General features: G+C 49.5%; 1 protein-coding gene across 6 annotated transcripts in view; it reads right to left on the bottom strand.

The window, feature by feature from the left end:
• Window positions 1–1513: 1513 nt before the first annotated feature.
• The window catches only part of NDST2 (N-deacetylase and N-sulfotransferase 2), a 136869-nt gene continuing 122620 nt past the window's right edge, over window positions 1514–15762 (bottom strand). For all 6 annotated transcript variants that reach the window (XM_055793803.1, XM_055793807.1, XM_055793802.1 and 3 more), the window contains 8 exons: window positions 10984–11166; window positions 10084–10180; window positions 8698–8821; window positions 7007–7181; window positions 6597–6767; window positions 5136–5245; window positions 3572–3674; window positions 1514–3412 (listed from right to left, as the gene is read on the bottom strand). In XM_055793803.1, coding sequence (XP_055649778.1) covers window positions 3287–3412; window positions 3572–3674; window positions 5136–5245; window positions 6597–6767; window positions 7007–7181; window positions 8698–8821; window positions 10084–10180; window positions 10984–11166 — 1089 coding nt within the window. In that variant the 3' untranslated portion in view covers window positions 1514–3286. The remainder of the gene's footprint in view (window positions 3413–3571; window positions 3675–5135; window positions 5246–6596; window positions 6768–7006; window positions 7182–8697; window positions 8822–10083; window positions 10181–10983; window positions 11167–15762) is intronic.

Genomic DNA, 15762 nt, shown 5'->3' with positions numbered 1-15762 from the left:
ATTGAATTCCAGAGGTTGTGTGTGAGTGGAAGTTCCAGCTTCACATGCTGAGCTTTCTTTTCTGACGTTGGTATATATACGTGCACTGACGGCTTTTGTCAAAAAAGTTTCCTACTGTTTGTTTTGCCAATTCTCACCTTTCAACCTTCCAGTTCTGACTAGCAAGGCGACTTGGCTACTGGTTCTGTTACAGTCATGTGCCTTTCTGATACCTGGGTCAAATGACTCCTTTTTACATGTGCCAGTTCCTATGCAGGCAGACTAAACCCCATTTTTAATACATTTCAAAACAGTTTTCAGGTAATATTTTGTGCTTACTGCTTTCCTTGTCTCAGGTGTGACCTGCTTACCGTGAAGTTGTTACTAAACAGCTAGGTAAGAAGATGAGGTTTAATCCCACTGTCAAAATGAAGTGTGAGGGTAAGTGCCTCATGGGTCAGTTATCCAGTAACTGATGTATCTCACTAGAAAAGGTATTTTTGCGTTTTGATACCACAGAGCTTCTGATATTACAAGAGCTTAGAAGGGGGTGTTTGCTTCCACAGCTTTGAAGGGATGTCTGGGACGGGGTAGTTCTGCAGCAACGTGCTGTCAGAGGGAGTTACCAGATTTGAAAATGACAACTTCAGCTCAATCTGATAAGGACATCCTACCACATCTGACCTGAGCGGGCGATTTGTTTGCCACGAGTATAAGCGGTAAGAACTAGCACAGCATAGAAGCGACGCAGGCGGTGGGAAGGAAAGAACAAACAAGGAGAATACACCGCTGCCCCTTGCTGCCTTCAGTGAGGGACTACCACCAGCAACCCAACCCTGACGTCTAGTGCCCCCCCCCCCCCAACACTTATTACTAGTACCTTCATTATGTTTTAATGCTTAAACCTATCACCTCAAAGATGTAGCATAATCCAAGGTAAAGCAGGAAGTAATTGTGTAAGTGACAACCTGTAATGGATGAAGTGCAGGAAACTAATGGAGCACCAGTAGCGATGGTCCTGGGACTCTCCTCCTCCCCCTGCAGCAGCATGTGAAAATAGGTTATTTGTGAAGTGCTTGTTGGAGTGAGAGCTCCAGTGCTGCCACAACAGTGACTACGTAAACGATGTTTTGCTTCCAGTCAGTGTAAGGCTGCTTATCCCTGTGGGGCTGCTGCTGGGCTGGGGCTGGAGCGCGCCCGGACAGGAGGTGCACAGCAAAGCTCCTGCTGTGGCACAGCAGCTGGGCACTCCTGCAGTACAGGGATGGCCCAAAAGCCATCACCAGTGGAAACCGGTCAGAATGAGCCTGTAGCTACAGGTGGTGCGCTGTGCCAGCTTCTGCAAGTCGACAGGTCTGCGGGCAGAGGAAGAAGAAGCCTTTGGACACCGTTTCTGTGGCGTTGCAAATGTAAGTTAAACACCTTTGCTGCCCTCCCACCTATCAGCTGTAAGGCCGGCAGTAGGCTTTTCAGTTTTTCTTAGCCTTGTACCAGCTTAGGGTCTGCGACATAACTCCAAATCATCACAAAGAAGAAAAATAAGTAGTACATTTATTGAATCTCCACTTACTACTACTTCTAGCCTTTATTCAGACACTTGTGCTCAGCTTCGAGAGCCAAGAATTTCTTCATTATCATTCAATGTGAATGATGCTAAATGTGAATCCAGTGCAGGAAGTCGGGCTCTTCTCTCTAACAGGAGTGAGAGAGGGGTTTCTAGTCTTTTTGTCCTTTTTTTTGGCTGCACAAAATAACCCTTTCCAAGGGCACATGAAATAAAATACTATATTGCATACTATATACATTTACGTACAACGGTAAATGCACCATTCATTCAGAAATACACAATACCTAAGGCTCAACGGAAAAGCTTGGTTGAAGCATCTTCTCTCTGGATAGGAGAAAAGGAGCTTGTGACAGTTGTGGAAGGTCCATAATCCATAATCTGTGTTCATATGGATCCTGCCCCTCTGTTCTCTGGAACTGCAGCAATCTCCAAGGACCACCTGTGCCCAGGAGGGAGAAGCCTATGGCTCAGTGACAGAAGACATGTGCAACCGTGATGGAGGATCTCCTCTGAGAATAATTATCCAGCAACCGCAGGAGGCAAAGCACCTTAGTGTACTTACTTGACTGTGTGCAGAAGTAGTAAACTAAACAGCTCCCTTTGGATTTAGGAAACCACTTCTAAGTCCAAGCCTTCCCTTTATATCTGAAAGATTCTTACTTTTAACTGTTTTTTGCTTTTATCCTGGCATTGTTGGGACTGCAAGGGGATTAAAACAGGTGCTAGCTATCAGCATGAGGTAGGGGCCCTGGAGCTGTTGGAAAGAGAAAAATGTTTCTTTCTTTCTTTTTTTTAAGCTGATCAGACATGGGGAACTGAATTGTCTGCTTTCAGCTGTATCAACCTTATTTTACAATGCCTGAGCTTTGCCTCCCCCAGCTGCTGGGCTTGGACTAACACGTGCCTCCAACGTGCTCTAAGGAGACATACTGCTCCTTGGTCATCTTTTGACTTGTGTAACATCCCTGCAGAGAAATACTTGCCACAAATGGCAACCTTTTCCCTAAGATAACAAATCAATTCTCTGTGTGTGTCAATAGCTGCAGCTTTGTCTTATCTCCCGTGGCCCGTAGGCACTGGCCACTGTATCACACCAACAATGCTGCAGCGAGATAAGGAGAGCCAATCTTACATCTACTCCGGCTGTCTTGAAGAAGGTGCAGTCCCCAACAGCCACGCACAGTGGCACTGTGAGTAACCACCACGGCCACTGTGCTCTGCACGGGGAGGAACAAGGTGTTCTTGTACCTTGCTGTTGCCAAACAGACTACTGGATAAAGCTGGGGTTCACTGGACTAGATTCCCCTTTCACTAAGCTGCTTCTCTTCTCTCAGCAGTGGGCTCAATACCTCAGCTCTTAAGTCTTTACTTCTGGACTCAGAGGAGTAACACACGTTAACCCTCCAGCTCCTGCCTGTTTCATACACTGAGAAGAGTATTTTAAACATAAAGTGTTACCCGTGCTCTCTCCCCTGCTTAAAGTAGGGCAGGCATTCCAAATCCTTCCTGTAAATAAAAGTCAAAGTGTAACGCACCATTCACACTCCAGACTGACTTGCAGGCCGTGCCCCAGGGCAGTGCCAAAGGCAGCAGCCCCTCCCGGGGGTAGGGAAAGGCTCCACATGCACATTCTCTGCTCTTGCTTGTTTGTCCAGTTGTTTTGGCTTGACAAGAGATGGCATCTTAGCACACGTAGGAGTACCACACATCCCAATGGCACTGGGGGCACGGGAGTCCCTCTCAGCTCCAGCTGGAGTTCTGCAGTTCCTCTCGGAGCCAGGTTGGAAGGGGCTGCCCGAGTCTGTTCATCAGCTTGGATAATTCAATGTTGTGCTCCCGGTAGAAGTCTCTTAGGAACAGCCGTGACTGTGTGAGAAATACAGACCACATTAGCATGGAAGAAGATGTTACCTTTGACACATGTTCCGTAGATCACCCAGGATGGAGACGGTAGGAAAAGCCAGGCTGGTTTGTGGGGATGTTTCTACATCTCTTGCTTCCAACAGATTTGAGACAGGTACTCACCAAGGAATCCATATCGGGGTATTTTCTTCCTTTACTCTTTCCTAGGCATTTAGTCTTTCCTCCGTCTAGCAGCTGGCACCAAAATCCTTTTGCTTCATCAAATCTGAAAAAGGACACTTGTCTTTAAAAGATACGACCACATGCCCAATTCATAGCAGCACAACTTAAGTAAATCCAGAGGGTATTTCCCATTTTAGTGCCTTACAAATTGGGTTTGGGTTTTCTTTCTTTTTTTGTGGTATTGGCTCCTTTTTTTTTTTTTTTTAGCACTTATCTACTTTGACAAGAAATCCATTACAACCATGACTGTTTCAGCTTCATGCAGATTTCAGAGGTAACATGGTGTTACCAATATTTGCCTGTTAATAATTAACGAATGCTAATAATAATCAATGTTTTAGTGTATGTAAATTCTTTTAAATCTCATTATTGCTGAGAAGTATTAGAGAATCCCCTGACCATTTATAAAGAATCACTGTTTCTTTTCTTGCTAAACCACAGGTAATCAGGCAATGCCGGGAGCTGGGTCTGGGCTGTCCTGTCCCCTCAACTGGCCAAAGGTGAGCTCGAGGTGTAAGCAAATCCCTCTCCCAAACTCTGGGGCAAGCTGACCAACACCATTTATCTTCTGACCCTGGCTGACAGGTGCCAGCCGGTACCACTACTGTAAATAGCCTGTTTACCATCACCCCGTGCCTTTCGGCAAGCAAGGCTTTCAAGGAACTGACATTTCTCTAAATCTGCCCTCCCCTGGGCAGCCACATGCCCCCCGCCTGGAAAACCACTGCAGGAGAAGGGAATGGGTTCTCCCCTCAGTTCAAGGGCAGGGCAGGTGTGGTATGCCTGCGCACCACCTGCTCCCCGAGGCTGCCATAGCAAAGATGTAAAGACACAGGTTTCAGCTGCAAAGGACAATGTTCAGGATCTCCAGTGGGTTTGCAGAGTTTCCACTGAAGACTGGTAACAGCCACAGTTCACCTTCAGGTAGCGCTTACCTAGTCACGTTAAATGTACTTGCACTGTGGGCAAGATCACAGTAATGGCTGAGTAACGTCCTTCAGCTTACTAGCAGTGAGGTAGTGCCTCCACCACCGCTTCCCCAGATAGCTCTGGGCACCTGTCAAGTCCATGTCTTCTGTAATAACAGGCTCTTTACCTCAGAACTGGGCGATATGTCCCTAATCTCCATCTGGTTGAAGACAGGAGCAGCCTGTCACACATTTTTTTATCATCCCTCCTCTACTTTGTCAGATACAGGTGTAACACAAAGCATAAGGAGTGCTAATAATTCCAGCACCTCTTCTGAAACCACAAATGAAAAACATAATTACTGCTGTGAGCAACTTCATGCTTCTCTGTGACAGAGCCAAAACCACCCCTTCCCCTATCATTTCTGGAAAGACTAAGCTACACTTCCAGCCTCAGTTTAGCACCACATGCTATCCGAACCTATTTCTAGGGTTAGGCATGCCTCTGAAACCTTGGCAGGTCCTGTAGTCAAGGGATAAAAGCTGTTCTCCTCATCAAACACTTACTAGATCACAAACAGAAACAGTTTTCCTACCTGAGGGCCTGGGTGTAGTTGAAGAGCGGTGTAACTCCCAAGAACTTCTGGATGCTGTCCATTACAGAGGCAGGGTTGTGTCTCAGCTCCTGACCGTCCACAATGAGAAGCTGAAAAGACAGCAGCTGCCTTAGCCCCCCAAGAGCCTGTGCCGAACAACACCCGAGCGAGTGTCCTGGTCTCCACACTGCCCCTGGCCTTTGTCCCTGTGAGCAAAGGCTGCCAAAGCCCGCTAATTCTGGAGCAACATGGCCTGTTTGCCACCACAGATAGAGACGTTACGATACGGGCCACAAGTACCATAAACCAGAAACATAAACAGCCGATCATGACAGGCTTTGCTTGACAAACCTGCCCTTTGGCCAGACCCCCTGCAACTAAGCACTAAGGCCCAGCAGTAGCACGAGTTACAAATGGTCTCTGAAGACCTCATGTATTCTTTTTAGATGTCAGCAGCCACCGTGCTAAGTATTCTGTAACCTACGATCGCTCTCCTATTAGGTGTATGACGGGCAATAACAACTTTAGTGCTAATAAATTACCTACTCCAAAGAACAGCACAGAAAAAGCCACGTGACCTGAAGCCTGGGGGATGCAGGTGACCCCGACCCATTGTAAGTACAAGGGTGGCGTGCCTGGCTCTACCGCTCCTCACAGCAGTAACCCCCGGGCGCAGTAAGGCAGTGAGATACGAGCCCAAGAATATTTTCCCATGTCTCTCTCAGCCTTGGCAGATCTGTCATGTCCAGTTTAGGCTGCTGCTTTGGCAGAGAATTAGAGACTAAACGGGCATTTTAAGCCTTTGCCTGATTACTGACTGACTGAGGGTAACCCCAGCAGCAGAAAGGAAGGTGAAAGAAAACATCCTGACTCACACGCTGTTAGCTTATACATTTCTTGGGAGTTTAGAGACAGTAACGGTCTCGGTCCGCTTGTCGACTTTCTGTGAATGTATACACAAAATACAGAATCCTGACATCTCTGCAAGTGCAGTTTCCCTTCACCAGACAGCTCAAAGCTTCACAACGCAGGAACAAGAGGCAGAGCCCAAGACCCTCTCACTAAAGCGAGGACAGGGCAGTCAGCAGCTGAGCACCTCCTGGGGCGGCGGAGGGGCCCTGGGTTGCTGGCTGCGAGATTAAAGGGAGGCAGCGCCAACACTGCTGTTCTCGCCGACCTCTGGGAGGTCACAGTACCCTGCCGCACTCCGTTACTTTCACAAATACAATAAAGTGCAAAATTGGAGAACTGCAAATACAATAAAGTGCAAAATTGGAGTACTCAAGCCTGATTTCTTACCAGCTTATAACAGGAGGAATCAAGCGGTGGCTCTTGTTTCAAAAGACAAGGTGAAAAGAAGGGGGGGAGTACGTGCATGTGTTACAGTTCGCTCTCCTCTCCACTCAACCTACAAAAACCTACAAAGGGCTCCACGAGAGCCACTACTGCCAAAGCTCCTACCTGCCCCGAGGGGTAGTACGTTAGCCAGCGCTCTAGGTGTGTTGAGTACCAGCCAGGGAGCAGGCATCGGCTTTGCAGGTTGCGCAGTTCCTGAGGGGCCTGGGATTTTGCAGAGATCACTTGGTAGAAGGTGTAATTGAGTGCCACGGGGTCACTGTGAGCACGCTGGTGCTGAAAAACGTAAGCTGAATTTAAGAGCAGGAACACAAATTCCACCTTATACGTGTCTGTGCAGACGCCACCGTGTTGGCACAACCGCCCACCAACACTTCCGTATGTAACTGCCCACGCTCCGCAGGCGGCGGGCGTCGCGTCCCCCGGCCCCTCTGTGGACGTGGGTCCCTGGGCGTTCTGCCTCAGCCCACCGTCCCATCCCTCCAGCCCTCGCCCAGGAGCGGCAGGGAAGTTACCTGGTACCACGAGTAGGCTCGGTCAGCAGGGTTGATCAGAACAGTAATGATTTTGGCTCGAGGCAGCAGGGCCGCACCACGTTTTGGTACCACCTCTGTGTCAAAGTAATTGGCACTCTTCTCAAACATGAAGTCTGTGCTGGCGTTGGAGGGGATGGGAAAGAATTCCATGTACCTGCCAAACAGACGGGGTGCTGGTGAGCAGCATGGCCCAACAAAGAAACGGCACACGACAAAACGATGCCCTTGCTTCTCTCCAGCAGACGCTGTCCGCAGAACGAGCGCGCTTTGCCAGTAACAGCGAACGGGCACGCAGGCGCAGAGCTGGCAGAGGTGGGACTTGGAAAGGGGTGGCGGAGCACAACATGGAAAGCTGGAGGTGATAACAGGGTAAGAAAGTATTTTGCCGAGAGCATGTTCCCCGGGTCCTTGCACAGTGGAAGGAAAAGGCTGAGGGTCACATCCTAGTTACAAGCTGTAGCAGAAAAGAGGTTTTGTCCCAAGATTAAGGTCAGAATCAGCTGCCTGCCCTGCCACTGTCTGCTTCTCTAAACCCGGCTAAATCATTAGTCTCTTTGTACCTCAGTCTGTAGCTGAGACACAGGGTAAAGAGCTCTGCTCGGCCTCACAGGAGCTTCTCAAATTAGTAACATGGAAGCTGTAAGAGATTCGAGTAATGGTACGGTAGAGGGTAATGGGGGGACAGGGCACTGTAAGACTGGTCTCTGCTGAAATTTAAGCTGTACAACAAACTCAATTTGCTGCTAAACACAAAGATTCTTGTCTTGCATGTGGTGCTACACTCAAATCAACTTGGATGACACTTGAGGGGATGCACATAAAAGCCTACGCTTTCTAGGCTGATCAGCTAGTGCAGCGGCTCTGTTAGTGCTTGACTCCCGTGAGCTTTGCTCAAGTACCAGCCATCTCCCAGTAGCTTTTCAACCGTCCTCTAAATGATCAGGGAAGTCAGACAAAATCTCCCACAGCTCACAGGCAAAGAAATCCCACAGCAGAATGGCTCACTGCTGCGCAGCTGTCCCTCAGAGCCCCCCAGGAGGGAGTGCGGTGCCACAGTCTATCCCAAATTAATGCTCTGAGCAAGAAACACCTTAAGAATTTCTCTGCCTGGGAACACAGTGGCATACCAGTGGCACAGTGATGCCAAAATTCCCCTGCCAGATGGAAACGCTATTATAATTGCGTATTTTTACCAGCAAAGATCAAGGTATTCACGTAGACACTGGCACCGCTGAAAGGAACGCAGGGATGGCTCTGAGTCTAAAGGGCCCAGGACAACAGTAGGGATGTCGTCTCCTCCATACTGTGTGTCTTAACTCGGAAACCGCAAAGAACTTTTTAATGAGCACACTGTTGTCTGTTTTGCATGTCAAATGAAAAGAAGTGCCATGACAGCAGTGCATCTAACAGAGACTCTGAATTTTTAAAGCTAAACCATTGCCTACAAATGATGGTAAACAGTCGGTAAAATCAGAAACTACCTGTCCTGCTCCCAGGACTAAGCAGTTGGGTTAGCAGGGAAACGGAGAACGTGCAGAGCAACAGCAATGAAACCAGCTGTTCCGACACAGAGAAGCTACTGAGGTGGCTGAGGAGGACATACAGAGAGACTTGGGAGAAGACAGCATGGGTGCACCTTATCACAGAAGAACACGTGTCAGGGTTCTTACCAATCGATTCCTTTATGATAGTTGGGTCCATTAAAAAACTGGATCTCCTCAAAGGTGGATGGACTTGGGAAGTTACTGGTGACAGCTGGATGCATGGTCAAGAAGAAGTGCACAGCTGTTGTGCCTGCAACAGGAACCGGTTAACAGGACCTGCGTCACACATGACGCTTAGCTGAATGAAAGGCTTCACGTCTGCTGCCACCGGTCCCCAGGTGGGCACGTGCCTGTCGTGCGGGGCTAACCCACCCCTCAAATCATGCAGGTTTGTGGCACCAAGCACTTTGGAATTGAACTTGGCCGACCAGTTCAATCCCACAGTTCAGCTCATGCAGCTGATTTAAGTCACCTCCTTAGCCTGCCAGCAGTCACCCATGCCAGCTACCTGTCATGGCTTTTCTTTTCCCTGGTGGCACAGCCGTGCTGCCACGTGGCAGGACCCACACCTACCTAACGGGAGGTACTGCAGGGCAGCAGTGCGTTTGGGAAGGAGATGTGCTAGGGACAACATTAGTGTCCTCCAATAGAATTGAGCTACAGGTGCCTTGGCCTGCCTCTGCCGTAGCCAAACCCAATAATCCCGCTCGGCACGCAGCCGTAGGGCTCCCGCAGGCCAACAAACCGGCCGAGAGAAGGGCTTTCTCACTGCACCGCTGCGAGCACCTGGGCTGCAATACGTGCTCATGCTGCGCACACGCCACCGGAGCTTCGCAGTGACACAGGCAGCAGCTGGGCTGGGACAAGCTGCTTTTCAAGGCCAGGGCTGCCATTTACAGTGTGTGGCTAGCAGCTGCTGTTCCGCGGCGCTACAGAGAAAGCCAAGGTTTGAAGATCAGGCTTTGGCTGACGAGATTTTGCTCTCCCCGGTCTAGAAGGTACTCCTCGATACAGTACGTACAGCTGTGTCACTGCCAGCCACAATGCCACAGCAGTTACGCAGTGGTGACAGAGGTCAGACAAAAGAGGATCTCCACCTCCCACTGACAGCAACATGGAGCATGCGGTGGGTACACAGAGATCTGTTGCAATAAAAGCACCCGGGGGCATTCATCATAACCTTGGCTAAGCGCGTGCGTTTAGTCCTGCTGACAGCTTCTGTTTGTGACATGCTAAGGAAGGTCAAAAACACCAGAAGACAACTCTGCAAACAGGGCTTTTCTCTGCAAATCAGGACTGAGCCAAGCAAAGTGCCAGGGTGCACAGTACTGACAGACTTGCCAGATTTAGGTTAGAACAAATCAGAGATTCTCTGAAGGGTCCTCCGCGGCCGTTTGGCAGCTTGCACAAAGGGCAGCCCTACAGATCTACGGCGCAGACCTTTCCAGCTCTCCTCTCTGGAGGAATGAGATGGAAACTGCAATCTATCTTTAGATAAAGCATTCACATTACCAGTTTTCTGAGGTCCCACAATGAGGAACTTGGGGAGTCGATCACATGTCTTCTCTTTGGACCAGATATCCTTGTGCCTCTTATCATCACAGGGGTTCTGCAGCACAAGGGACAGGATTAAGCATTACCACAGGAGCTAATGGAAAGGGGCAGAAAAGCTAGAAGGCCAGTCCTCTTGGGAAGATGCAATTAGCATATGAAGAACAACTCTCAGCCACACTGCTGCTCTGCCAGGCATCAAGAAGAGTTAAGTAAAAACATGGGGGAATGTTTTCAAAAGCTCTTAAGTGACACGGGAGCCAACATCCCTCTGAGAGTGTTAACCACAGGCCTTGCCCCGTGTAGCCACGCTGGGCTGGGCCATCACGATAGTATAGCTCAGCATCTGTGAACTTCTGGCAGACAGACAACTCTATCACCTTCAGTTAATTTCATCTGCTCATTACCATGCAGAGAGCTGTGGCACCGGGATAAAATGGAATAAGCATGTTTTTGTTTAATGAACATGAATTCTGCAGTGTGAAATTACTTTAAGATTAATCACATTAACATGCTTGCAAGCTCCTCTAGCAACAAACAGAGTTCTTCCTCGCACACATAACATTTCACAGCGGCTTGCTCTAATATAAGCCCTTTAATGACCCAAACACCCGCAAGCCTGCCCCCCGGTCACTTATGACAGCCATCCCTGTCCCCATGCTCACACCGTGACTGTGTCCTACTGCTCCTCCTCCCCATCCCTTTCACCCTGTGATTTGCCACTTGCAGCCTCAAGCCACAAAAGCTAAACATAAAAGCTTTATGCACCACCCCTCCGTGCCCTCCAGCAGCAGCCTTGCCGCACTTCACATTCTCCAGTTCTTGGAAAACCACTAGAAGCAGTTAAAGCTGCCTTCTCACCTGCCACAAGGGATTCTTCTCCTGCGGAAAGATTTCGAAGTACTTCTTTGCAAGTTGGACAGGGGGTAATGTTTGCAGGCGAAGGTTGGTCCAGCACTGCACAAACTTGACCAGGCTCTCGAAAGTGTACAGTCCCAGGCGGTCATTCCCATAGTTAGACAGGTGGGTCATGAAGATGCTGATCTGAAAACAGGAAAGATGTGGGATACTCATAAATCAGGTAACAGTACTGTTTCCTCCTAGCCGGACTGTGCTGTCGGCAAGAGGCCATTCACATCTCAGACTGCCCTGATGAACGTCCATCTGCCAGGATACAGCGCTGCTTTGATGAAAAACAGAAGGATGTAGCCCTTGCGAGACAGGGGGAACTCGGGAGAGGAGGGACACAGACCTCTCAGCAACCCCCGGGAACGGTGGTAGGGTGATATCTGAGCCCCGTATGTGAGTCCAGAACAGTTTCAAAATCCCATTCAGGTGGCTTTGGGACATTTATGGGACCAAGAGTTAGTCAGTGAGTCCCTCCTAGTCAAAACCTTGCAACTCCTCTTTCCTGGGAGAGCAAGAGGCTCCCCCCCCACCCCCCCAGGCACAGCCAGGGCAGCTCCTCCAGCAGCAGTGCCAGGGCAGCAGGCTGGGACACAGCAGTGCAAGGGGCACCTTCCACAGCAGGTATTTTTAGGCCCACAGCCTGTCGGCTGTCATTCACTTTGGAGCTGGCACCTCAAGTGTAAAGCAACAACTGGCAATTCACACTTGAAAATACAAACAAGCGTACCTGGGGATCCAAACAGGGACTGCAAAGAGACACTGCACTAGAAGCAGACACCAGCTGATGAGGCTTTAGCTCCAGCACAGGCAGCCCCTGAAACATGCCCTGCCAAGCCTGAGGATGTAAACCCTCGGGCAAAGTGGCACCCATGGGAGCCCCCCCAGCACTGCAGTGTGCAGGAGCTGTGTGTTATCTCTGCCTTGCCAAGCCATCTCCTCCCTCAAGCAGATAGGTTTCTCTCTAATCTGTTTTTCAGTATTTTAACTTCTGGAGAAAAGAGTGCAAAAGCCTGCTGTCAGCTTGACTCTGGTGTGTGGCTTTGACAGCTCCCATGGAACTGGGCATCCCAGTGCCTGTAACACAACGGCACTTTGCCAGGCACAAACTGCAGCAAGGCTACAATTTAGCAAATAGAAGCAGAACACTAAGACCACTGGAAGAATGACTACAGGGATGATTTCGCACTCCCCACCCTGTGTCTGCTAGTGCAGGGAGTGGAAGGAACCTCATGTGCAGTAGGGGCACCCACTGCAGCACAGTTCAGGGCTGAATCCTGGTGATGCCAGGTAAGGTCAGCAGGCAACAAAAGGCTTCCCTGGCAGGGGGCAGGAATGGCTTTCCCACTCACACTAGGGGAAGAGCAAAAGAGGGGAGCAGGATGGTCTTGGGATGAAGACATTTGCTGGCACTCAGGAGGTCTTCATTCAGTTTTCTGCCCGGTGTCACCATGGACCAGTCTCAGTGTGATGGAAGGTACTGACAGAGTAGCTGTTCATACCTGAGCCATCCCCAAGATGTTGTGAAATTAATTTGAGCCTGTCCATAAGGTGCTCACACCCCAGGGTCTTTGGGTAGGCAACAGAAAGCAGCGGTAGGACTCTGGGACACACAGAACGTAAGTGGAATTACAGATTTATCACGTTTCTCTGCCTGTGCGATTTTCTCTTGTGGTTTCCCACTGAGCTGACAAAGAGGCCGTGCCAGGCTCTGGCACCTACACTTCAAAAAGCAGTGAGTGCTTGCTGCTGTTGTGCAAAAAGGATGTGCTAAATACAACACGGAGCAAAGGGCAGAAAGATCTGTGTAACTGCAGGGCCACGTCACGGAGCACGTGAGGCAGCAAAAGGATGCATCTCCTATTTTGCCCATTTCTAGGAGGCACTGGGAAGGTGGTGTGACAGCAAAGGGTGGCTCAGCCCTTTGACTTGGTAGCGAAACATTTAGAGGAAAATTCTGCTGCATGAAGCGCCTGGCTTCGTTACACTGATGTTAAACTGGCACAAACCAAGTACGGTAGCAGGGAGGACACAGGTCCCCACCTGGGGCTCCTTCAAGACTTCCGGAATGAAAAAAGCCCACAAGTGATCCACGTTAGCAACTGCATTTCAAGACTTGACTATGTTGGGTGAAATGGCTCACACAGGTAATGCTGTCACCTGCAAACAGTCCCAAGGAACTGGATGGAGAAGGCAAGAGCCATTTTCCAGTACTTCTGAGCATGCAGTCACGTCCCGTAACACACACACACTGTTTAACGAGGCCTGGCAGCTCGCTCTGCCTTGTCACAGCTACTGCTGCCAAAACAGCTCCGAGCACTGCTTCTGACATAAGCTACACTCAAGTCCCTTCTCTCGATCTCTCCCATCCCCACCCAGTGACTCTGGGGACTGGCTTGGTAATAACAACAGCCTCCTCTCCCCCTCCCTTCCACTGTCAGCACGCCATGATTTTCCCTTCCTTCACACTGAGGAAAGATGAGAGAAAAGGTCACAGAGACCCCAGAAGACAGAAACAGGAGGATACGAGCATCCTTGCAGCACCTAACAAGCAGCTGCGGGCGCAGCAGTAAGCTGCCTGCATGGTGTGAGCAGTGCACAGCCTGTCTGCCAAGAACCCACAGCTATTCTCCTTCCTGACATCAGAAGCTCAAACATCTTCTGTTTGCACTGTGGAGTTAATCACACGCATACAGGCTCGGAGACTCCTGCGTGTGTAGATCCACTCAAGGCGGGCTGGAAGCACCAAAAAGGACTGAAAGCGCCTGGCCCAAGCCCGCTACGGATCACTGCTGGGGCCACGGGGCCGGCCAGCTTCCCATCAGGTCCGTGAGATGGCTCTATCAGTGAGAGGAGGAATGCAAGGGTCTGAGTCGCTGTGCAAAGACGAGCAATGAAGAGGAGCTTAGAGCACAGCACTGCACTGCTGACAGAGAGAGAAATGCTCTACTGCCAAAAGGAAGCAGAAGTGTAAACATTGGAAACATGTGAAGGGACCTGAAAGTGTTTTAAAAGTCATCACGAAAAACCAACAGTAAATCTTGCAAGTAAGTTCATCCTGTACCCCAGGCCAATCTTCCCAAACTTTTGGGTCGCAGATCACTGCCAGCTGCTTCAATCATCGCATGCTTATCAGTGAATTTTAATGGGTAGCTCTAGAAACTGTTTCTATGAATTCCTTGCCACAGCCTCCTAGACCAGCAGTGATCTCTGGGTTACAGTCTGGCAACTGGTTTTGCAAGAGAAACGTAGAGCTCCAAGTTTCACAGTGGCTATTTCTGCAGGCATTCTTTAAGATCTGACAATTACGAAGCGGGACAAGGTGGAATTCACCCAACACAGAGAAACTGAAGCTCAGAAAATCAATGGCCACAGAGAACAAGGCGGTTCCTTTCCATCAGACTGATCATTCCATACATAACGCAAGGAATAGCCACCTCCTTACTACAGACTTCTGTTAAGCAGGTAGATTTGCCTGTTGTGTGTAAAGGTAAAAATACCATCTCAGGTGACAGGGACAGAGGGCTGGCTTCCAGATCTCCAGGACAGAAGTTTGGCTCCCAGACCTGGAAGTAAGAACACCCACAGCCTTCAGCTAGGGCTGTCAGCCCCATACCTTCCGCAGGTTGCACACCAAGCCAGAGCCGCCGCAGGCTAACCTTCAGAAACACAGGGGCTGTTTGTAAACTACAGCCTGCCTGTGTGATGCACCCAGTGCACGTTGCAAGGGTCTCTTCACTACCACAGTTCTGCTCCTAGGAGTGAAGAGGCACTGAACACTAGGAAAAGGAAGAAACAAGAAATGAAATCAAGCTCACTGAGGGGAAAAAGCTTGATTTTCTGATTCACTGAGCCTCTACAGCCCCAACCAAAAGTGGCTAAAGCTGGTATTCAACCCTGCAATCAAGATGCAAAAGGAGGAGGAATGAAGGAAAACATCACGGTGAGCAAAGTCACTGACGTTACACAACAAATCCCACGAACAGGTGCTCAGTGACTGGGACCAGTACTCCAGTGACTCTAGTCAGAAAGAACCTACTTTCTCTCAGATCTGCTTGCATGGCTCCTTGCCCACGCTAAGGCACTGGTGGGAAAGATGTGTGAAGGAGAAGTAGGAAGTCAGAAATTTGGAAGTCGTAAGAAAAGAAGAGATTAAACATCATTATATTCAGGAGTGGCTACAGAGGTAGACATTCTAAAATCGCCATCTCAGCCTGGCAGGGCCATGCCCATTCAGAGACAGGAAGGACAGCAGGTGCCAAAGCAGCTTCACTGAGAAACAAATCCACATGGGGAATCAAGAAAGTTCCCGTATGATCAAGATGAGCAGCATGGCTTCCTGCTGCAGCCAACAAGCAGGAATGTCAGGGAGCGTGACCTGTGGTTGGAGAGAGCTACGAAGCTTCGTCTCCTAATTCTATACGTTCAGGATTTTCTGAAAATGACTGCTTTTTTCCGTGTCTCTTACCACCTAAGTTTGTCTTCTCAGCTTCAATGGGAAGCGAGAAACTCCTGTGATTTGCCATCTCTGTCTAAGAACTGGAAAGGGACCGCACGGTGTTGAAGGTACGGTGTTAGCCTGGTGGCTTGATGGAACTGTCAAGTACTGAAAGGAGGAAAGAAACACCTGTATCAGACCAAGATCCCCCAAAAATGCCTTAGGGTGGTGACAGCTACATCACCAAAAAAGCACGCAGAAATGGTTTCAAGTGTATAATTGAAAAAAAGGGGAGA

The sequence above is a fragment of the Falco peregrinus genome, chromosome 1 (genome assembly GCF_023634155.1).
Source record: "Falco peregrinus isolate bFalPer1 chromosome 1, bFalPer1.pri, whole genome shotgun sequence".
Taxonomy (NCBI): domain Eukaryota; kingdom Metazoa; phylum Chordata; class Aves; order Falconiformes; family Falconidae; genus Falco; species Falco peregrinus.
Note: the sequence above shows the minus strand (reverse complement) of the source record. Positions and strands in the feature narration are given on the sequence as shown.